Source organism: Lottia gigantea (assembly GCF_000327385.1).
Source record: "Lottia gigantea unplaced genomic scaffold LOTGIsca_4, whole genome shotgun sequence".
Taxonomy (NCBI): domain Eukaryota; kingdom Metazoa; phylum Mollusca; class Gastropoda; family Lottiidae; genus Lottia; species Lottia gigantea.
This window is the reverse complement of record NW_008709379.1, coordinates 4,742,309-4,766,628: the sequence shown is the minus strand read 5'-3', so window position 1 is coordinate 4,766,628 and position 24,320 is coordinate 4,742,309. Positions and strand designations below refer to the sequence as shown.

The 24,320-nt window shown below is 33.1% G+C and overlaps 3 protein-coding genes across 3 annotated transcripts; all 3 read left to right on the top strand.

Moving 5' to 3' along the window:
- Positions 1-4,296: 4,296 nt before the first annotated feature.
- Positions 4,297-5,493, top strand: LOTGIDRAFT_105214 (hypothetical protein; the record flags this gene model as incomplete). The annotated part of the gene is made up of 1 exon (XM_009059852.1): positions 4,297-5,493. The coding sequence occupies one exon, from the start codon at positions 4,297-4,299 to the stop codon at positions 5,491-5,493; it is 1,197 nt and encodes a 398-aa protein (XP_009058100.1).
- Positions 5,494-13,568: 8,075 nt separating this feature from the next.
- Positions 13,569-15,395, top strand: LOTGIDRAFT_93548 (hypothetical protein; the record flags this gene model as incomplete). Its single annotated transcript, XM_009059851.1, has 1 exon — positions 13,569-15,395. A coding segment is annotated over one exon (1,827 nt), but the record flags the coding sequence as incomplete, so codon positions are not given.
- Positions 15,396-18,919: 3,524 nt separating this feature from the next.
- On the top strand, positions 18,920-22,380 carry LOTGIDRAFT_228833 (hypothetical protein; the record flags this gene model as incomplete). Its single annotated transcript, XM_009059850.1, has 4 exons — positions 18,920-19,048; positions 19,480-19,574; positions 19,859-20,507; positions 22,083-22,380. 4 exons carry the CDS (start codon positions 18,920-18,922, stop codon positions 22,221-22,223), a joined length of 1,014 nt encoding a protein of 337 aa, XP_009058098.1. The 3' UTR covers positions 22,224-22,380.
- Positions 22,381-24,320: the final 1,940 nt, after the last annotated feature.

The following is a 24,320-nucleotide window of genomic DNA, read 5'->3' as shown; positions in this document are numbered from 1 at the left end:
CAAATCAACCCCTCAAAATGACACATTTGCCCGTATAAGTGTTCAATACACTATGGAGACTTGGGTCATTCTTATACTGTATACTGTGTAATAATATATAGACTACATCAATATACAAACACATGCAATGGTACTACCGTTGTTCTAGCCTTCACGAATTTATCTCTCATTTGACATTTAGATTTCATTGAAGATCAATGATATTTATAAACGTGTACGTTAAAATTAAAATCAGTAAAAATATTCCATGCTGACAATACAACGACAAGAAGTCACAGATGGTTTACAAATTCATTCATTAATCTAGCATCGTAAAATCTTTGTAACATTTGTTTGAAAAGAAAGAATTTGAAAGAAACAATTGGTATAAGCTATACTAACAATATTGATGAAAGTTTTACAATGTCAATATTTGAATATTGAACCAGATAATTTGATATTTTCCCCAATACTTTTGTACTCCAATCGTCTAGATTATAGAGACCGCCACGTTGTTTGGGTAGCCTATTAAGTGTTATAGGAGAATCACTGACCTATAAATCATTGGCGTATACCACAAATTTAAGCATCTCAATCTAAATCTATATTTCAATACTCAAAGGTATGCATTTAAATAATTATTTAGGAAGGAAAGGGACTAAATAAACAAATTATAGTTCAAAGTTAAACATTATATTCAATGCAGTTCTTCCGGACTGAGAACCAGTCTACCATGTACAAATACATGTGCATTACTAAAGTACGTATAAATATTTGCGATTTGCCCTTGTAGTATTTAAAAATATTTTGATGTTGATTATGTACACATCAACTTTTGTTCTGTAATAGAAGTGAAATTGCATAATTACAGAACTCTGCAACACAAAAATGGTATAATCTTTGGTTTAAGATTCCATACTATTGGTCTATTGCTGATACCAACCTCCAAGTGCATAAGGGCAGTTGTAGTAAAATACGCTATTTTATGTACAAAGAAGAGAGTTTATCTATGGATTGGTGTGAAACAATAATCTATTTGGTGACAACTAAGTTTCCACCTATATTTAGGTGTAAAGTCTGTTCAGAATGTCAACAGTGTACATTGTGTTGTTTAAAAGAACATTTGTGTTTTTACCTAATTTAGATTTAAAGCCACTGACGTTATAACCAATGTATTCTGAAAAAATGGTAATGAATAATGAATGATATACGCACAAAGATCTGAAATGTTGGATCAATACCGACCATGCATTTACTGTAACATGTTGTTGAAACAAATGGAATGACTTGTTAATACAGAAACCTGTGGGCTAAGAGTATAATTTCTTATAGTTTATTTGTTTTATCGATCAGTTATTTCACATCAATTGATATACAATAACATCATAAAATCTGAACTCAGACAAATCCGGTCAGGGTTCAAATCCTACTTTAACCTTTTAGTTTAATTACAGAACTCTTATAGTTAAATCACCAGACGGGGAAATCTAAGAAACATATGTTTTATTATTCCTTCTAGTTAAATCTATTATCAGAATCGTTTCAAACATACGTGAAAATTTCTAGATTCGTACTTATTGGAGACAAGCATATTGTTCGTAATGTGCATGATACCAAAATGATAAGCTGTACCTGATTGGGCTAGTAAGGGATTGGGCTAGTAAGGGATTGGGCCGTAGACTAGACATATTTTTGAGTTTCTCATTGCCATCTGTACGCGATATGGATAAGAATAATTCTATCATCTATTGCATTGTATGTCCCTTTTCTTATTAATTTGTTAAATTCAGCAGTTTATAATAGAACATAATGCAATGCTGAGCAACGCCAAGCAGATCCATGTACCTTTAGCTGTTATACACATTTTGAATTGTGAATTGAAAATGAAAGTGCTTATTCCAGTAGTCATAATGACATTTAATCTACAATAGCAATCCACCATAATGCCTTTTTATCAAAGAAAAATCACTGACAGTGATCAATGAATTCATCACTGATGAAAGGAGTCTTTGAAAAAAGTTCTCTTTTAAAATGGAAATAGAATGATTGAAGATTTTTATCCATTGTCTTCAGAACCTTGGTTAGAGAGCGGCCATAATATATACGCAATTACCAATACATGACAAGATATACATGTAAATAGAAATGTTAAATATTGCATATAATATGAGGGCGCCTCAACGAAGAATTGTATTCAAAAGAGTTTTAAATCTTTCGTCCTTCATTACTGCTCCAAACCTGGTTTTAGGAATTCTATGTAGTCGCTCTGAATCCAATAGATCCAATGTAATTTGTATTTCATTATAATAACGTATTAGGTTTATTTTCTCATTAGGCCTATATCCTCACAATATCCCCATATTAGATCTATTAGACCCCTATATATATCCAGAATCACACTATCTTCCTAGAAACATAAGGTTTCGCTTTTGCCAATCTTCCACTATTGTAATATGCGCACTATTAAAATCATCTGAGTTTTATATTTACCAATCGGGGTTCAATCGTGGTGACTCTCAATTTTAATTGTGAAAAAGGTTGATATCAGTTCAGATCTGATCCACAGCACATCGTTTTGTGGCGTATTGTTTATTGTAGGTGGTTGTATTAGATCAGAGCCATACTTCGGGATCACTCCTTTGATCTGAACAACCGTCTGATATTAACCAATCCTAATCGTATCCCTACAAAACGTACGAAACGGTACCAGGAAGTATTGGCTCGATCCTAATCTTCATTTTCAATACAACCTCCATTTTTTGTAACGGTCAAGCGGCTACTATTTTCAGGCATTCGTCCATTATTCATTTCATTCATCCTTGTAACATATCGTTGAGGTTTACAGCTATCCTATAAAGCGGTGGAAGTTTATTGCTACAATGACAAAATCAATGGCAATTCGTGCTAAATAAATATTTCTTTTCCCTTCTTCCATTCAAATCATATTATTCTTCTTTTCAGACTTTCTACATGTGGCAGTGAATGTTAAATACTCCTTAAATTCATATGGTCTGTTATTATTCCTAAACTATTTCAATTATTATTAGAAGAGATGGAACCAATTTTCTGAAGATGTTTTCATCGACAAGTGGTTCGTGTTTTGTAATTTACGAGAAGTGACAGGAGTCTAATGAAAATTCCTGAAAATAGTGAAAGACAGGAAATGTAATTTATTCGTTATTGCAGATTTTTTAAGTAAAGCGATGGTCAAATAATGCTGTAGAATCTTCTAGGAAAATTAAACTTGAATGTGTCTTTAATGTACAGTATTGTAAAGAAGCAAAGCACGACAAGATCGACTTACATTACAATGTTCAACGACTAAATGATAAATAACATCATTTTAGTACCAGAGGAATAACAACTGATATTCTTGGCTGAAATTCATTTGGAAATAGGAAGATAATTAAAGACTTAATCCCAGTGTTGTGGGAAGGGATTATGGTTAATAATATACAGATTACAAAGGCTTAATGAACTTGTCTCTGATGATATTTCGTGATACATTCATCAACATAAACAAATTACCTGCTTTTTACACTAATTTCTCTATTCTAACGAGAAAAAAGGCCACGTAAATGAGGATTTAACAAGATTAAAATTAATCCATATCTAATGAGTGTTTGTTTCAATCAAATGGCTTAGAAACAATTATAATTGGAAGAAAAGAAATACTTGAAACCACTCGATGTGTTTGATGATTGTAACTAAGGCAGCCGAGATACGTGATTAGAATAGAAATCGACTTTCTCTTGAATAATATTCGGCAAGATGTGAATTGTTGTGGTTTGTGATTGGATTCGCTGAAGATGAAACTATCTGGCTGCAGGGTGTCATTTGTTTCTTTTGTAGAGCCAAAGCCTTCATCCTTTTTGTCTTGTTTCAAACAGACCTCCGTGAAACAGTAAGTACTACTCACTCGTGTAATGATGCAGGGAGATTACCAAAGTAACTGTGTTATAAAAGGATACATTGCTTAAAAGGGGTAGGCCTACCAAGTGCCATATTTTTTCTCCATCGGTAACGGTATTGTAGGCCATTTAAATGGAGTACGGAATAAGTGATCCAAATTTTACGAACAAAGCAGAAAATATTTCTGGTGGTACGTCGGAAGTGACTTCAATATTTTCTAGAATTTCAAAGTTAACCCAAGTATTTAATCTAACACAAGAAGTGACGTATAATGGTGGAACACCTCCGAAAGCTATAAGTCTGCTGGCTAATAGTGACATGGTTAGTAATATTACCAACAGCCTGTTTAACATAACAACTGTTTCGTCAGTGACAAGTGAAGTGAGATTAACTTCAGAAAGTTGGATGGATATAAACGCCACAGATGCTTCGCCATTCTTACCGTCAATTCTGACAGTCCCAAACCTTGTTTACATTCCCAAACCATTCGACAGCGACTCCTATCTCAGCGCTACTTATACCGTGAGCAGGGAGGCTTTAATTTTAAAAACAGTGTCTTTAGTTCTAATAGCAATATCTGGGATATTTGTCAATGGTTTTATTACTTATTCTGTTATCAGAGACAGAAATCTACACAAACCGCCATTTTATTACCTACTAAGTTTCTGTGTATCGGATTTATCACGCGCAATCTTCTGTATCCCATTAGTGATGACGTCAGTGTTACAGGGTTCAGTGTGGAATTATGGCAGTGCTGCATGTAAACTATTTGCCTTCGCTAATTCCTTCTTTGTGTACAGTTCATGCATGGTGTTGTTGGCTATTGCAATTGACCGTCATTTATCTTTAGTGCATGTGAAGTTTTACAAGAAAAGATCCCGAGGTGTGGTCAATCTTATTTCGGTCATAATTGGATGGACAATTGCCTTCACTATGTCATTTCCACCTGTCTTAGGAGTTGGCAGCTATGTGTTTATCGCAGAAGAAGGCCAATGTACCTTTCACCACAAGCATTACAAGAAAAATGATACTCTAGCATTTAAAACTGTGTTCACTCTTATAATATTGTTAACTTTATTTTTGTATGTCAGAATATTCATCTTTCTTCGTGATCATCGACGCATGCGCCCTTTAGAGTTACAACCTGCTCGAAGTTCGAATTGGAATTTCTTTGGTCCTGGTGCAAACGGACAAGCAATGATTAATTGGGTAAACGGATTTGGTGGTCCTAATCCAAATCCCGTAATCAACCACAATAACCAGAATATAGTCAGGAATAATCAAAGGCCTAATATTGGTCGTGTTTTGAATTTACAAGTTATAAAAAATGAACATTTAACTCGGCTATTTTTTGTTGTAACAATAGTGTTTGCTGTGTTATGGACTCCATATACTATAGTAGGATTTTGGCGGATTTTTGGACAAGCTTCTAGTATTCCATCACATATTGTGACTGTTAGTGCCTGGATGACCTATGCTCAAATTGCTTTGTGTCCGCTAGTGTATGTTTTATCTCGCGGTCCGATCCGGAAGTCATCTCGGACGATTTATAGCAATCATGATAAAAAGGAGTTTTTGTTAGAAACACGCAACCGGAAGTAGAGGTGATAAGTCTAACATTATGATGATAAAACACGCTAGACATGGAAATATAAAAATAAATATCCGCTCATGAAAGGTTTTAGACTCTTAGCGTCCATTACATATGATGTAAGAAAAGATTATGTTTATCACATACCATCAAACCGATAGTTCTATCACTGTCAGTGAAGTATTGCAAATGTATCATTGTCATGAAAGTAAATAGATATAGTTAAACGACTTCAAAACAAAATGGCCCGCTGAGGATTTCAAATCCCAAACAGTCAATAACAAAAAACAAAAATGATTGCATGAAAGACGTTGCATGACAATTTATCCTGAAACAAGTTTCTGTTGCTTAGTGTTGGTTGCTTCTAAGATCGTATTGAATTCTGAAAAATTGTCCAAATGAAATGGTTTTACATCTATTTGTTTCTATAATTGTGTAAAAATTTTGTTAAAATCTTGCCTCGTATTTATTTAATTATGTTCTTATTGCATTAAATTATTTACTTTTTGTTCACCCCTTGAATTTATATAGGCTCTGTGTATTGTGGTGGTATATCGAAGAAAAATAAAACTTGTTTGTGTGTACAGAGATTTACATTGGACTTTAGTACTTATAGACCATACTACGTCATATTTGATTTGTGAATCCATGATTGAATTTTGTTATGTTATGCATATTTCTAAGAATGGGTTTGATTATTGCGACAAGAAAAATGAAATCAAAGCATCACGGTGACTATACATTCTCCACCAAAAACCTGACAGAGATGTTCAAATGAATTGACGTTTAGGCCCTATCGTACAATATGAATCTTAAACTTTGTTCAAGAGGCTGTCCAGTTCCACAAATTTCTGGTACCTCAAATTGGTAAGATTAAGATTACTCTAGGCTGGGAGATAGAGATATACAAGAGTGCAATTGTCTGCCTATTTATTTCTCAATTATATAACCCAATGGGAATAGCTTCATGTCCCTTGAAGTCCGGAATCAGTTTAGCCAACATTCATTAAGATGTATTACATTGATGTTAGTTAACCTCGATGATCTCAAAGCTATAGAATTCACCTCGACCTCCTTCTGAGACATTTAAATAAGCTCTAATTAGTTCAATAGTTCAAACTGTTCACTAGAATACATTATGAATTATTCATGGTTCATTTTTTTCAATTTCATCAGTTGTTACGATGAATTCAGTTAGTTTGTCTGCAATCAGCGACTACATTGACTATTTTGGATAAGCATTTGCCAAGAACAGAATTGAATTATTGCAGTTATACAACAAAAGAAGTGCTGTAATATAAGTAATAATTTTTGAAATGTCTAATTTATGTAGTGAATTCTACTATCCCGGGATTAGCTGTTAGGCCGCAACTTAATTGGATTCGAATGAAACCTGGTATATTTTTGACATTAACGCATTGGATGTTTGAATACTAATACATAGGCCAAAGTAATTGATCTCGATGTTATATATCAAAATAGTTTGGAATGTAACAGATTTGGTGGAAATTGGTTTATTTCCTCAAAATTTTAGAGCTGCCATAAAATTCGCGACTGCTAGTTTGGTTTTGGTTGTAAGAATATTTGTATTTTTTTATAACAAAGCATCTGTGGATATCCAATGAATACTAAACGTTTGGTAGTACCGGAATTACTGAAAATAGATTTATGTAAAGTAATGAAGATCATTGCGATAAAAGTAATTTGTAATTGCTCCATCTTCCATGTCAGTCTTTGTACGACTTCCAATCAAAGAAACATTAATCAGGATCATTCTTCAATCTGACACTAGATCTGTCACGAACTATAGCCTATCAGACGATATTATTTTCCCGCTTTGCTTTGTAGTTATATAGACGATGATTATATCTTCGATTATGGAATTTTCCAGAAAATTAGCTCCAGCCATCAGACGCCTTATATAGAAATTAGAATAACAAATCCATAGTCTTGGAATATAATCAAAATATTGAGACCAAAATATCAAGTATATAAACTAAATATCCAAAAATGGCTGGCTATTTCTTAAACAGTCTTTAGGTTTACAGTAATATGGCTCCAAATGATCTACATGATCAAGAGATGATGTTACTAGACTATTGGTAATACCAGGGCATTGTTATCGGGTCATTGGTAGTACATGGGTATTGTCACTGGTAGTACCAGGCTATAATTACTAGGTCACTGGTAATACCTGTCTATTGTTGCTAGGCCACTTCTAGTAGTATCAGGCTATTGTTGTTAGGCCACTTCTAGTAGTACCAGGCTATATAATTGTTACCAGGCCACTGGTAGTACCAGCCTATTGTTACTAGGCCACTGGTATTACTAGACCATTTTTACGGGACCATTGGTAATAACAGTCTATTGTTAATAGGCCACTGGTAGTACCAGGCTATTGTAACTAGGCCACTCTTAGTACCAGGCTATTGTAACTAGGCCACTCGTAGTACCAGGCTATTGTTTTGAGGACACAGCTAGTACCAGGCTATTGTTTCGAGGCCACTGGTAATGCCAGGCTATTGCTACTAGGCCACTGGTAATACCAGGCTATTGTTTCGAGGCCACTGGTAGTACCGGGCTATTGTTGTTAGGCCCCTGGTAGTACCAGACTATATAATTGTTACAAGACAACTGGTAATACAGGCTATTGTTACTAGGTCACTGGTAGTACCAGGCTATTGTTACTACGCCACTGGTCATACATGGCTATTGTTCCTAGGTCACTGATAATACCAGGCAATAGTTACTTGGCCACATATAGTGCCATTTCATTGTCACTAGGCCACTGGTAGTACCATGCTATTGTTACTAGGACACTGGTAGTACCAGGCTATTGTTACTAGGCCACTAGTTGGTAATACCAGGCAATTGTTACTAGGCCACTGGTAAAACCATGCCATTGTTACTAGGCCACTGGTAAAACCAGGCCATTTTTACTGGACCACTGGTAATACAAGGCCATCTTTACTAGGCCATTGGCAATATCAGGTTATTGTTACTAGGCCTCTGGAAATATCATTTTATTGTTACTAGGCCACTGGTAATACCAGGCTATTGTAACTATACCACCGGTAATACCAGGCTATTGTTACTAGGCCTCTAGTAATATCATTTTATTGTTACTGGGCAACTGGTAATATCAGGCTACTGTTACTTATAAAGCCCATGAAATACAGATTTTTACTAAGTCAGTGGTAGTACAAGCTATTGTTTCTTGGCCATTGGAGCGGCAATAACAGACAAGACTGTGCAATAAATCGACAACAAAAATATCCTTCAGTTCATTAAGAAACCATTAATATAACCAAGGGCAGGAGAAAAGGAAACGGGATAAAAAAAAAATGGTACCGGTACATGTATTCTAAACGATAAAATACTCCTATTAAACAAAATAGTAATGTAAAGTAAATGTGCTGGAATAATCCTAGAGCATGTGGTGTGAAATATTAGAAAATTAATAAGGCTGTATAACACATGGAATAACACATATCGATTATCGGTAATCCTATTAATTTAAACAAATTGGGAAAAAATGAAGATGTTTAATCTTATTCTATGTTTTCCACGTTTCAGACATGAAAACTGTCAAACAAACTAATAGCCTATTTTCTTTTCTAAGTGATGTTGAAATCCTAGTGGAATGCCGATTTTATTGTGAATACTGATAAACGACCAAGGGAGTTGATGACATTCTCGGCCACTTTATCGATTTTATTCTCTCTCTCGTAATAAAAATTCATTTTATGCTGTCAAACTGTGATAAAACCAGTTAGATGGAAAGGTTTCTCGAGAAGGAAAGAATGGTGATCTGGGTTTCGTCAACTTCTTAATCAATTTCTTAAAAATTTGCAATTCTGATCTCCAAACTATCTTTCTATCTTGAACTTTTCATAAATATACAAGATCAGCCACTAGAGTAAATATACAAGATCCACCACGAGAGTAAATATACAAGATCAACTACTAGAGTAAATATACAAGATCCACCACGAGAGTAAATATACAAGATCAACTACTAGAGTAAAAATACAAGATCCATATCAACCATATACAAAATCAACTACTAGAGTAAATATACAATATCCTTCACGAGAGTAAATATACAAGATCAACCACTAGAGTAAATATACAAGATCCACCACGAGAATTAATATACAAAATCAACCACTGGAGTAAATATACAAGATCAACTACTAGAGTAAATACACAAGACCCACCACGAGAGTAAATATACAAGATCAACCACTAGCGTAAATATACAAAATCAACCACTAGAGTAAATATAGAAGATCAACTACTAGAGTAAATATAGAAGATCCACCACGAGAGTAAATATAGAAGATCCACCACGAGAGTAAATATACAAGATCCATATCAACCATATACAAGATCAATTACTAGAGTAAATATACAAGATCCTTCACGAGAGTAAATATACAAGGTCAATCAATAGAGTAAATGTACAAGATCCGCCACGGAGTAAATATACAAAATCAACCACTAGAGTAAATATACAAGATCCTCCACGAGAGTAAATAAACAAAATCAACCACTAGAGTAAATATACAAGATCAACCACGAGAGTAAATATACAAGATCCATCACGAGAGTAAATATACAAGATCCTTCAACTATATAAGGTAAATATACAGGATTCGCCACTAGATTAATTATACTATAGATTCACCACGAGAGAAAACATACAAGATCCACCACTAGTGTAAATGTTCAAGATTAACCACTGGTGTAAATATACAAGATCAACCACTAGAGTAAATATACAAGATGAATAACTAGAGTAAATAATACTATAATACAAAATGAATTATTAGAGTAAATATACAAGATGAATTATTAGAGTAAATATACAAGACTCACTACGTTTGACATTGGCCCGTATGCATCAAATAAAATCACTTATTTTAAGCCTTAAACATTATACTTAGGTAAAGTTATTCAGAGATAATTCTATTTTTTGTGTGCAAAAACTTACAATTAACAAATAATATTTATACTGTAATTGAAACCATATTTTGTATTCGAACCACACACACTATACATGTATATACCAAATCTAAATTTGACAAAAGAGTGAAAAAGCTTGCTCACCAAGACAGATTTCATTTTTGAAATTTTTGAATTAGATACAAGATTTCTTTATATTTCCTTCTCTCAGATGGAACAAATAAATGACAAAATTAATGTGATTTGAATTCAATTTCATTTAAAAAAAAAAATCGACATGTCATGCTGCATGTAACATGTAACATGTTTTTAATAGCGTAATGTCACCAAATCCATCTAAATCAACCAATATTTAGTCCATTTTGAGTTAATTAACCAAATTTATTTAAGGTAATTCTATGTGGTGCATGCAAGAAAATTCAATCAAATTAAAAATTAATGTTATTCGGGCGCAATAGAATAATATTAGGTTTAATTCTATTTGGTGGATACGGGCCAATATAAAATGGCATTAAAACTATTTATTGCGAACTAGAGGTCGGTTTTGTCTTCTGAAAAAGTCAGACAAGTCCATTACGAACATAACAAATTTAATTACGCTCCTGCTTCTACCAAGAATTGTCTAAATTAGAACCTGTATTGTATGATAATTTCAAGTATGTTATAAAACCTGTTATTGTAATATTTAGTCTAGACATGCTTCAAACAAAACTCATTGAAGAAAATAAGATATATTATACAAATCAATTCTGTATTTTAATAATAGTACTCGAACTAACACTTCATAAGACTGTCTAAACAGATTTAAATCCCGTTTTACTCAGGAAGGTGGACGCTTGCTCGAGGGACATTCGAGCAAAAGTCTCTGTAGATCTAATTTCGTTTTTTTGTTAGTGATACAGATCAGACATGGAAAACGCGTTCAGTCATTCGGATGGGACGGTAAACCTGCTGGAAATCAAAATAGAGCAGGTTATTTCCACTGTTATGGCAAATATTCCCTCTTTACACGCTGAACGATCTTATGATTATTCACAGCAGAAGAGTAAGGCGAGAAAGTCAGTATTAAATGTGCTTTGGGGTCAATTTATTGTAGAGGTTTGATAAATTGTTGCTTTGGAGGCTATGTTTAGTATTGTTATGTTTTTACTGTTAGGCCTACATTATTATAAACTTAAGGCATGTAAGGGAGATAATAACAAATTTTGTAGTCTGTAGTCTGTTTTATAAAACGCCTGGAATAATCGAGAATATTTTGAAAATCAATGACGTCTATAAATAACCTCAAGCTGGCAGACATTTTTGACCCGCCACAACTGAAGACTCAAGTTGGTGGACACTTTTAAAATTCGATGTTGACAGATGCGCCATTTTTGCTACCAAACGTGCCCTGATCTCAAAAAGGGGATTTTTTTTTTTAGATAAGCCAATCAGTATTAGTGTTCACATCTCATCGTCGAATTTTTAGCCTTCATGTGTGTCCGTAGCGGTTTATTCAAAAGTGTACGCAGTTTTTTTCTGTTTATAAATCGGTGATAAACTTAAAAAAATGTTATGGCCATTCCTTCAAATTAAATCAACTCGAAAACGTGTTTTTTAAATATAGCAACACCTTAAGCTTAAGGTAATAAATTGGCGCATAAATGCATAAATACAAAAGATTTTAATTTAACGCTAATGAACTGATACTAACAATAGATACGCCCTAGACGGCTAGAGAACAGCCAATCAACAATAAGCTGCCTGAAAGTTGACGGCCATGTATGTTGAAAGACGAGTTCGAAATAAGTCCAGAATTCATGATATTGTTGGAATTTGGAGTGTGCACATTCGATGGTATTTGGAAAATACTGTTATCATTCAATGAAGTGTCGATTTCGGCTGGTGTTGGCGTTCGAAGGAACATCTACGCCCTGTACTCAGAGTTCACGTCAATCAAGCTCAATGATAAAAGTAGTCCGTCAAGGGGCGAAGATTATATTTACATTCTGTTTACACAGATATATTTACATTAGTTATTATTTTTCCATTGGATCGATTAATACAAATTCGTGTGGCGTTTATATCACCATAAACGCCGTTGCCTCATCACCAAAACATTAGGCGTAGTAATTTCAACCAATGACGTCATTATTTATTGACGAAATTATATCAAATAGACGGTCTCCAATGTAAACAACCATGGATCCTACTTAAATTCAAACTAAAGTCTTTGTATCAAAACATTAAAATTAGAATGTCTTGAAAACGTAAATAAAAGCAATAAACTGTTACTCTAGGATAACAGCTAATGCGCTTACGTGCGTTTATTCAATTTTCCAGCCAACCTTTGGCCGCCATAGGGTAACAGTTTATTGTTTAAATAAACCGAATGCATGTGACCGCTGTTATCTTATCAAATTGCGTGATATCGTGTAAATGGAATCGGGATTTAATTATAAATATAAAAAAATGAACGTTTTCCATTGTTTCTTTTGTCTTGTTGTTACTACATCTCTATTCAGATATTTCTTGAAATTTACGTTCGGCGACACAATGCATTGTTATAATTTGGTAGGATTTATAACAATGTAATTTTTTTGATCATCGCTAATTGGCTTAATCAAAAAGGCTACACTCTAATAGCTGGCCAACTTCGTTTGTCACGGATGAAAAGTGTTCGCCAACATGACTCCAGAACACAGTTCTATGATACAAGCATAGAGCATAGAGTTATAATCAGTTATTATAATACATCTATGGCATAGAGTTACATAGAGACTAGATACAACTGTATGCTATAAGCTTACAGTTCAATGGGACTAGTCGAGTACAACTCGGACTACAAGCAATTCGGACGAAGTTCCAAAGACAACTCGGACCACTTTTCAAAAGAAGGCAGAAAACAAAGTGGTCCGAGTTGTCTTCAACATTTTCCTTTCAATTTGTTTACATTATCTGAGTCCGAGTTGTCTTTGACATTGTCTTAAAAAAGTGGCCGAGTTGTCTTTGGTCCGATTTGACTCTTCATTTGTGGCGGATGAAAAGTGTCCGCCAGCTTTGAAAACAGAAACATCGTGGTAGTTTACAAGAAAATAAAATGGCTGTCACAGTGCTCACAACCACAGATCCTCCATCAATTCTGCCTTGTGCTGGAGATGGCGACACGACGGGGATTATAAAAAAACTTTCAGTGTGCACCATACTATCAGTGGAGCCAGTTGGGCGATGGTATGAAAGCTATCAATCAAGGTTAAACAGTAAACATTCAATATCACAACATTCTCTCAATAGTTCCAGTTCTGATGAAAGTGAAGATGAAGATGATGGGATTGATAATACAGAATATCTTATGTCCTTGAATCCTAAAGAATGGAAGAACCAAGATCATTATAATGTGCTAGGTTTAGAAAACCTAAGATATAAAGCTACTGAAGATGAGATTAAGAAAGCATATAAAAAACAAGTATTGAAACATCATCCAGATAAAAGAAAATCACGAGGTTTAATTGTTAAAGAAGGTGATGATGATTATTTCACTTGTATCACAAGAGCATGGGAGACTCTAGGTGTACCATTGAAACGTAGGTCTTACGACAGCGTAGATCCTGAATTTGATGATGAAGTACCTTCAAATAAAACCTATTCTAAAGACAAGTTCTACAAAACATTTCGACCTGTATTTGAAATGAATTCAAGATGGTCAAAGAAAACACCAGTGCCTAAATTAGGTGATTCTAACACACCCTATGATGATGTTGATGATTTCTATGCATTTTGGTATGATTTTGATTCATGGAGAGAATTTTCTTATTTGGATGAAGAAGAGAAAGAAAAGGGTGAAAACCGAGATGAAAGAAGATGGATTGAAAAACAGAACAAGGCAGCTCGTCAAAAACGAAAAAAAGAAGAAACTTCCAGAATACGTCAATTAGTTGATAACTCGTATGCCAATGATCCAAGAGTATTGAAATATAAAGAAGATGAGAAAGCTAAGAAGGCTGCTACTAAGAAAGCTAAACAAGATGCTATAAAACAGAAACAAGAGGCAGAAGAAGCGGAACGACGTGAGAAAGAAGAAGAAGAAAAAAGAAGACAGCAGAAAATTAAAGACGAAAATAAAGCCAAGGCTGAAGCAGCTAAGCGTGAAAGAGAAGAACAAGACAAAGCATTAAAAACAGAAAGAAAATTATTAATGGATTCAGCCAAGGAAAGAAATTATTTTGCTAACAATGATGATGAAAGAGTAAAAAATATATTAGAAGTTGATAAATTGGCTCGATTGTTATCTCTTGTAAACTTGAAAGAATTAAATGAACAAATACAGTCTAGTGATGATAATGGAGCCAAATCAGCATACCAAACTCAGGTGAAAAAAATGAATGCTCAGTTGGAAGAAGAAAAAAGGAAGCAAGTTCAAGCATTGCATAAGAAGAAAGGATCTGATAATAGAGATATGGGTAAAGAATGGAGTGAAGGAGAGCTACAATATTTGATTAAAGCTGTTAATTTATTTCCTGCAGGGACACAAGACAGATGGGAAGTAATAGCAAAGTTCATCAAACAACATATCAGTTCTTTTGGTAAAAACGCTAAGGATGTGTTGGCTAAAGCAAAAGATTTGCAGAAAAATGATGGATTTATGAAAGAATCAGCAGATAAAAAAGCATTTGAGAAGTTTAGTGAAACTCATAAAACAGCTCCAGCTGCTAGTTTATCTGGCGTTCCAAGTGAAAGACTTGAAAGTGTAGCTGAACAACAAATTCGTCAAACAGGTACTAATCCAGCGCCATGGTCAGCAGAAGAGCAGAAATTGTTAGAACAAGCATTAAAGACATTTAATTCAAGTACACCAGAAAGATGGGAAAGAATTGCTGAAGCTGTTCCTACCAGAAGTAAAAAGGATTGTATGAAAAGATATAAGGAATTGTGTGAAGCTATTAAAGCTAAAAAAGCTGTACAACAATCTAAGAAATCATAATGATGAACATCTTTTAGAATATGTAGTTGAATATTGCACAATTTAAAGTAATTTGTGTTTGAAAAAATTGATTTGACTTTGGAACTCTGTTTAAAGGAACAGGTTTGCCATGTGTACCAATTGTACTGTAGTCTCTCAGAAACTGGAAATTTTTAGCTTATCTAATCAGCTCATCGTCAAAATTCAAGTGTCCAGAATTATATGTGTTTTAATGTTTAAATGACAACTCGTCATTTCTTGAAACTTACATTGAAATAGAAAGTGAAATTTTTAGGTTGGTAGGAATTATGCGATTTTTTTGTACATTTCTAGTACTTCTGAAGACTAATTACACATATTAAGACTAAAATCAACACTATTATATTAAAAAGAAGGAAATCCAATACTTTTAAGACGTTATTTTTGCACTGTTACTTTGTAATTATTTAAGGCCATAACTATTAATAACATAATTAATATGGTTAAGGCATGTAAGGAAGTTATTAACAAATTTTGTAGTCTGAAGTCTGTTTTATATAAACCTGGAATAATCGAGACTAATCCCGGTTTCTTACTTCCGCTAATTTTAACACTTCAGTCATAGACATCAATAGAGTTTTTGTGGCCAATGGATACACTAATTTCTTGGAATTTAAATTGTTGTAATTAAATCTAAAAACGAAAAAATTGTATTTTTAGAAAAAATGTTATGAATTGATTAAAACAGTTGTCAGAATTTGGCTGGCTAGAGACTGAAAGGCATGGCCAAAGGCATGACTAATTTCACAGTTTACAGTGATGGAAATGAGGCAGATTATTTGTTAAATATTTGACGAAACCCACTGCAGACAGCCTTCAGACTCGTGAATATAGCTTATATAATAGACTATTGTGTGTTATTGGCCAGTCAAAGATGAAGCCCCATCAATGTTCACCTCTACACGGCCATTTTTCCGACGGGCAACGGTCTCTATGGAATTGTGAATGGAACTGGGTAGCATATTTAAATTATTTCCAGTTCTGAGCGGCCTATTTTTATCTCAAAATATAACATTTTAGTGGAAGAATACGTATAAGGAGGGAGGGACTACTATATCTGACTCAGTCTGGAATGAATTGGTGCTGGGGCTCGGATTTTATACTTATATATGTTTTGTGGTGCCAAAAACATTTCAAAATATTTTTAATTTGCGCAAAGGCACTGTATATGAATCGATCTCTGCTGAACTGAAGAGGGTTTCCTGGGGCTTAGCACCCACGGACCCTATACCCTAACGACGGGGCTGGGCTCACTACATGAAGCTTTATATGAAATTTTAAATTCTATGCCATTGGTCTTAGAATGTCTTCGGGTCTATAGAAATATAAGGTTCAGTGATTTTATATTTGAAATTGACACACTCCCAGAAAATTCACGTGAAAACTACCTACTTTTTGTACTGAACCCCCCTATGTGAAATCATATTTACAAAAAATAACTTTTCCAGTGGTTAACCAAAACACAACGTAAGACTATCAGTATTATGTTATAATTAATCTTTCAATACGTTCGGAAATGATTGCCAACATTCGATTCAGAAATCATTGTAGTCAGAGAGTAGAAAAATTCGATTTTTGTCATATTGTTGCAAACCACAATTCAATTCTTTACTATGTACGGAGCCAATAACCTGAGATTAAAAAATGGCAAGTGACCATAAATATTGGCTAAGACATTCGGGACTAAGCCTCAATTCCAATGGCGTAACAGAGTTTGACTGGATGATAAAAGCTCTAATTTAAACTTCCTGTTTACACTCAGCTGTCAGTAAATGGTTAATTAAATTGTAACCAATCATTTAAGTAATAGCCGTCAATGATTGAAATTGAACCGTAATTTCAAACAGGTATGATAAATTTATTTGTCGAAGTTTTCAACGTCTTGACTGCTATACATGTAATATGAGATTGAGTCAAGACTGATGTTATACATGTATATCACACCCAGACACTGTAATTAGACCTATTACAGTATTAGGGCTACTAGCACAGTGGTGTAACCTATTTTCGTGCATATAAGGATTCAACACCGAATTTGGTCAGAGTAAAAAAACGGAAATTTTTTTTTTATGTCTTACATGTTTCCTCAGATATTCTACAAAATAATTGAAATTGGTTTGTTTCGATTTTCTTTATGAATCCCTCACTTTGACCCATATTTCATGAGTAACCAACTCGACAACGGCTGCTAAATGGGTCACCTATTTTCGTGTACACTGTATGATTTATAAATAAGTCTAGAAAAACACGTTGTATGGATACCCAATAGTATAATTAACTTCTCTTAGTATTTATCTTTAATATCAATTCATTATAACTAGTGACAATTCTTTCAAAGAACCACGATTTAAAAAAAAAATAGTGACTGACAAAATAAGATATGCAGCATGATTTATTGCTAAAAGTCATTGAAACAACATAAGAATATGGCCCATATTGTGTTCCATAGAATTTTTCTGCTGATACGGAATGCGCTAGTTGATCATGTGACTTCATTCTTTTGACTACACTCTAGCAGACGATACTTGGAATTCCGATTGCAGCTGGGGATTATAAGGAAATTCGGCTGATAAAAAATGGTGACATTTGGTAATAACTGAAATGCGCCATTTTGTATTTGTCAAAGGATACATTAATACATTTTACCATGCTTGAAACTACTAGATTCTTTCTACTAGCTAACATAGTACAGATAACCCATGTTTATCAAAACAAGCAAATGTGGAGGTCACCGGAGGTCGCACATGTAAATTATTAATCCTTTCTGGAAATGCACGAAAAATAGGTTAGCACGAAATTCAGGTTACTTGACTGTACTTCTCTCTTACTACAATCTTTAATGAATTACAAAAACCACAGAGTCTTAGATTGTCTTTGGGTTGATGAAAATGTTAACCACCGAAAAAAATATTAATTGTGAAAATGATTTTACAGAGGGGAATTTTCAGTCAGAAAAGTAGGGTTATTTTCATCTGAATTTTCTGAGAGGAAAGTGTGTCTATTTTAAATGTAAAATCACTGAACCATAGGCCTATATTTTCCTTAATTTAAGTTAATAGGTTCTATAGCACATTCGGTTAGAGCATTAGTTCTTTACATGATGTCACTTGCTCGGTTACGTGAATGGTGACTGTGTGTTTCGATCTTGATCTGCGTGTAAAAGTCCGATGACCTTGAATAAGGCATCTTCACTCATAATTCCAGTCAGAAAGATCGATGCCAAGAGGTTTGGCCAAAGACCAGCTGGTAGAAAGGATCCTTAACTGAACATAAGTTGTTATCCTTGTAAAATATAGTTGTTTCTTTCTTTCTTTCAAAACTTTTGTCTTTTATTTGCTATTTTGAATAGCACAATGTAATTCTTATTTCAATTAATTTTACCCAAAGGGGATCTGGACATAGAGGCTTTAATACATCTCTTCTTTCATTATTCAATGACAAATTCATCATCAGTCTATTGTTTCTGAAGCTGTAATGACAGAATCATCAAGATGCCACTAAATAAAGAGGCAGCAACACCAAGACCTAGAAACCATCAAGCTAGTACTAGATTTAACTGGTTACCAGATGAGATATTCATGCTACCATATTTTCACCAAGAATTGATCAACAGTGATGCTGTAAGTTGTTTTCCTGTATTTCTACTCACAGCTAGTGCAGCCCATTGCTATATTAATAATTAAGATTAAATGTAGACACGATATGTACACTACACCAAAAAAATACAACATGGAATTGTTTAAAAACTTATTGTACATAATATGATTTCTGTCTGAAAATGTAATTATTAAAATATTATAAGCTTATTTTAGTCTTTACAACATAGATATGGCTTGATAACTACTTCAGTATTAATTATTGATGTTACAGACAACAGTTAAAAATGATTATCTTAAAAAGTTAAAGCAGCTTCCACCTTTGATAAGGCTTATTTATAATGGTTTTTATGACTGGTTTGAGCATAAAACTGTCCAAGTGAGAATTCATAAAAACCTAGAAAACCTCTTTAAAACCACTTGAAGTTGGCCAATCATATTCAATTGTTTTTCAGGCTCATTCATACATCAAGAAAAATTGCAGACAGCATGGTTCCTTTTTATTGAGAACTAGTTCAAAGGGAGAAAACCATCTAACATTGTCTGTCAGGTAAAAGAGGTTTTGTCCTTTTTCTTTCTTATTTTAGTTTAACTTGCCAGTGATAGTTAGAAATGATCTCACAAATTTGTATGTACATGATCATGGTTACATCTGCAACCATTATTGGAACTGAAGTCTACATGAGAAAGGAAAATCTTAGGTGCCTTATAAGTATTTGTACCAGTAGTTCAGTAATTTGTAGCCCAATAAGTTGAAGAAGATGAAGTAGGGCCTATATTAGGCAATGACATGATAGTTATAACAATATTAATTGGATGGTTATTGTTTTTCAGTGTTGATGATGGTCAGATACATCACATTCAAGTTTATGTTTCTAAACAAAATTTCAACTATAGATATCACATTGTACCAGATATAGTCTTCCAATCATTTTCTGCATTACAACAACATTACTCAAAACATCGCATAGGAAACCTGGAACAGGTAGAGAATGTTAAACTTATCCATCCTTTGACAAGACGCAACCGTACCCAAAGCCTGCCTATTATAGAAAATCCAGAAAATGGTAGCTCAAGTAGGAGAGCTGTAGAATTGTCACGGAGAACATCTGATATCTCATCAAGCCAAAGACCTGGTACTAATCTAAGTAATCATCATGGAAGCACTACAAGTTTAACAGACCCGAGACATCGTCCACCTCAACCACTCCCCCCTTGTCCTGCAGCAGGTGGATCAACTCCTTATTACACACGACCAACAGATGAAGAGATAGATAGAGCTAGTGAACTAGCTGAATTATTACGGAACAACGAACGGTGTGATTGTGGACTTCTTCTTCATGAGGCTGAACTAGGTAGTGATTGGACTGTTCATAAAAGTCGCGATGCATCTACAATTGGAAAAATATTTTATCAAAATGTAAGTGGTGACACATGTTGGAACTTACCAGAGAGTGTGTTAATGAAACTCAGTCCAGAAAAAGTGAGTTTTCTTGTGCAACTGTATCTGGAAGGTAATCAGAGAGTTCCCTTTGATCCAAAATTAGTTGGTCAATTGAATTCTGCTTTCATGTTTTAAAAAGTAAGTACTGATAGGTAAATGGAGATTTACGCCCCTAATTTAAGATATTTAAAGATCTATTAGAGTCTAATTTTAACAAAGATATATACATTATAATGTGCTACCTTTGTAACTGGATTTGTTATTTTTTGAATCAGTTATTTTTTTAATTTGTTGGTTTTTATGGAATCTCTGTTACGATATTGTTTATGACAAATAATCAAAAACTCATTCCAAGAATGTTAGAAATTGTTATACATAAGCTTGTTGTGAAAATCTTGATCATAAATCAGGAATTGTTATTTGATTTAAAGCATAGAAGGACATAGTCATATCCAAGTCCAAAAATTTATTATATGAAGTTCTCTAGTTTGATTTCTTTATATCGGAATGTAAATTGTGTTTTTACACAATTCAAATATCATAAAATAATTTATTATGAACATTAGCTCATTAACTAATTAAATATTATTCATCACATGACCAATCCAAATAATTCATAGATATGGAGGAAATAAAACCAGGATTTGCCAGCCAAACTATTTAATATTTTTTTTGTTTATTTCTTTTAAAGACACTGTAAATAATATAATGAGGCAAAAATGTTTGATGCTTGACTATATATAGTTCTAGAAATCATATCTTTTTTTGTGAATCCATCTTGTATGGGAATGATAATGTATATCAATGGTATTGAATATGTATATTATTTAATATAATTGTATGTTGGAATTTATTCTATATACATTCTATATATCAAAACTTCCTAACATATTCCATTTTTTAATTTACTTTAATTAACAAGAATTTGTGATAATCTGTGCTAATATATTTTTGTTTATTAGAATAATAAATAACATTTAATGTGATTTTCCTTCTTGATTACTAGTCAAAATATGGATACAAAGTTAATCTAAACATGACTAAAACACTAGCTTGACAGACAGACAGACATGGGGTGAGGGCAGTACATGTCCTCGTTTTCATTTGGGCGCATAAAAAATGACTTGAAATAAAACAATTATGTTTTTTAATGAAGCTTCTCAAAAATATACAGCTCATTTTATTATCTAAAGAAAATAGGAAACATTGAGTATTGACCTGACAGAAACAAACAGAACTATAGCAGACTCACTTTATTAAATTTGGATGTTCAGAGATAGGTTATAACTCAAACATTTGCAAAATCATTAGTAATTGAAGAAGTCCAGCAAAGACAAATGGGTTTGATTCACAACATGAACAGTTTATTAATTTCTAGGAAGAATAAATAGTAATCAATTAAATGAAAGTCTATTTTATGACAGCAGCACAAAATACCTAAAATAGACTTTCATTTAGTTGATTGCTATTCATTCTTCCTAAAATTTCACGTTCATTACTACTTTAACTTTAAACAAAAGCTTTTGTCCTTAAATCAAATTATCTATGGATTTTTTACTTAACCCTTACAGACAGAAACACATTTGAATAAAAAGGGATACAATCTTTTTGTAGGTCATGCCAGGGTCAAAATTTCAAAAAACAAAATTGGCATTGCCTGTAGAATTGGCCACAGATTTAAGAGGGAGAGAGATAACTGCTATTTATCAGTTGTCAGACCTGAATCTTCATCTACAGAACTCATCAAGTTTCTAAAATATCTACCTTTGCATATACAAAGCCAATTTCTCAAAGATAAGGCAAGACATAAACAAATAAATAGAAAATATACCTAACATATATATCTATAATACAACAATTTTACAACATATTCTAAGCAACATATACAAAAACATATTGACAAGTGTTTACCAGAATCCATCTGACCCTGTCCAACAAGGCAAGATTCACAAATATGAATTGAAATGTTCTATGACAAAGAGGAAATCACAGAGCCTAGATCCAAAGTTCTGAAGAATATTATGATTGTCTAGTTGTAACACCGAGACTTCATGTATTATTTGGATAACAGTTGTACATGTGTCAATACATGTTGCAAGGTAACTTTCCAGAATTGGAAACTTAATGTTTAAAAGTTTGGGCAGGGGTCCAACATTAAAAAAAATATTTTGTACATTCAGTATTGTATTCAGTACAGCATTACGTTCTTCTCAGTAGGTAAAAGGACCGGTATAGACCTATGTTCCTTATGTTTTCATTATGACACTAGAAATCTTAATGTCAAAGCCCATTTACAACCAGATACATTACACAATAACATAAACAATTTATCACCAGAACCTGCCAAGAACAAATTTGAAAAGTCATTTATAATAAATACTTTTTGGCACATTTCCAAATGACATATTGAGCACTTAATGATATCTCCCATTATCTGAATACTTCTCAAAATAAAGTTCAAACATAACAATTATCTGTATATATTCGCTAGGCTAGATTAAATGACTTGTTAAAATTTTAGCTCATCGCTTAGTTGTGGCTTGGATTTGCTACACTGATGTAACCAAAATTTGCAATATAGTTTGATGAAATATTTAACACACTGTTATAAGATTTCTCCGTATTTAAGTTTTCTTGATCATCTCTTTTAATTTTTCTTTATAAGATGAAACAAGTAAAACTATTTATGAAAAAATACTATTCAAGTTACATGTAACTTGATGTACCGTATTAAAGGAATTGTAAAGAGGTTATCTAAACTTTTTAAGTGTATAGGGGACACACTGATCCATTTGCACCATTCCAATTTTCAGTCGGATGTCTCTGGCTCTTGCAATTGAATCTTTGAGATAATGACACCATTAAATGCATATATAAAGTAGAATTGCAAGAACCACAGACATCTGATTAAAAATTGGAAAGGTGCAAATTGATGATATCAGTGTCCCTATACACCTTTTACAATTCCTTTAAAACTATAAGAAATATACTAGAGGGCTTCAAAGGAAAGTAAGAAAAAGCTTATGTTTTTCTCTAAAAAAAAATTAAAATTGTATTGCAAAATTCTAAATTTAACAGAGTTCCTCACTAGAAGTAAATAAATACTGAACTCTTTTATGTACAAATCCAACACAAATTCATTATTATATTTACATTTTCTATCCTACCTATCTATATAGTCTTCTATCACGCTTTTATACAAACAGAATATATATTTACTTGTTCATATAAAACATCATAAATGTAGGCCTACTATCTCTCCTAAATGATTCATGAAATATATTTACATTTTCTGACAGAGAACTCTTCAAATGTACACATTCTTAAATTATCATAATTATTTCATCAGACAGTAATTCACTGGTTATATAATATATTTACATGTAAATATAAATATAGAAACTATACATTGTAATTGCACCAAGTTTATTTCTCAATGAGACAAAGTCAAATATATTATACATCTGATCAAGTTTTACAGTTGAAGAAAGCCTTAACCAAGTACAATCATTTTTATAAGCAAGGATGAACAAATCATTTTTATACACTATTTTTTCATAAACTTTTAATTTTTTTTTCTCTTCAAAGAAAGCAGAAACCATTGAGATTAAGTCAGACATAACATATTAAAGAGTAATAGCAACAAGTTAAATTCTGTAGTTTCCAAGTGGATTTGATATCTATCTCAATTGTTTGTTACCAAAACTTCATAATCTAATACTCTTACAAATAAGTCATTTATCATTTTTATAATTCATTAAAGTTCAACCTCAATATTAATAATATTGCTACAAATATGATCTACTGTCTGGGAACATAAACTGTCATCACTTCGATAAGTAGTTTACTTAA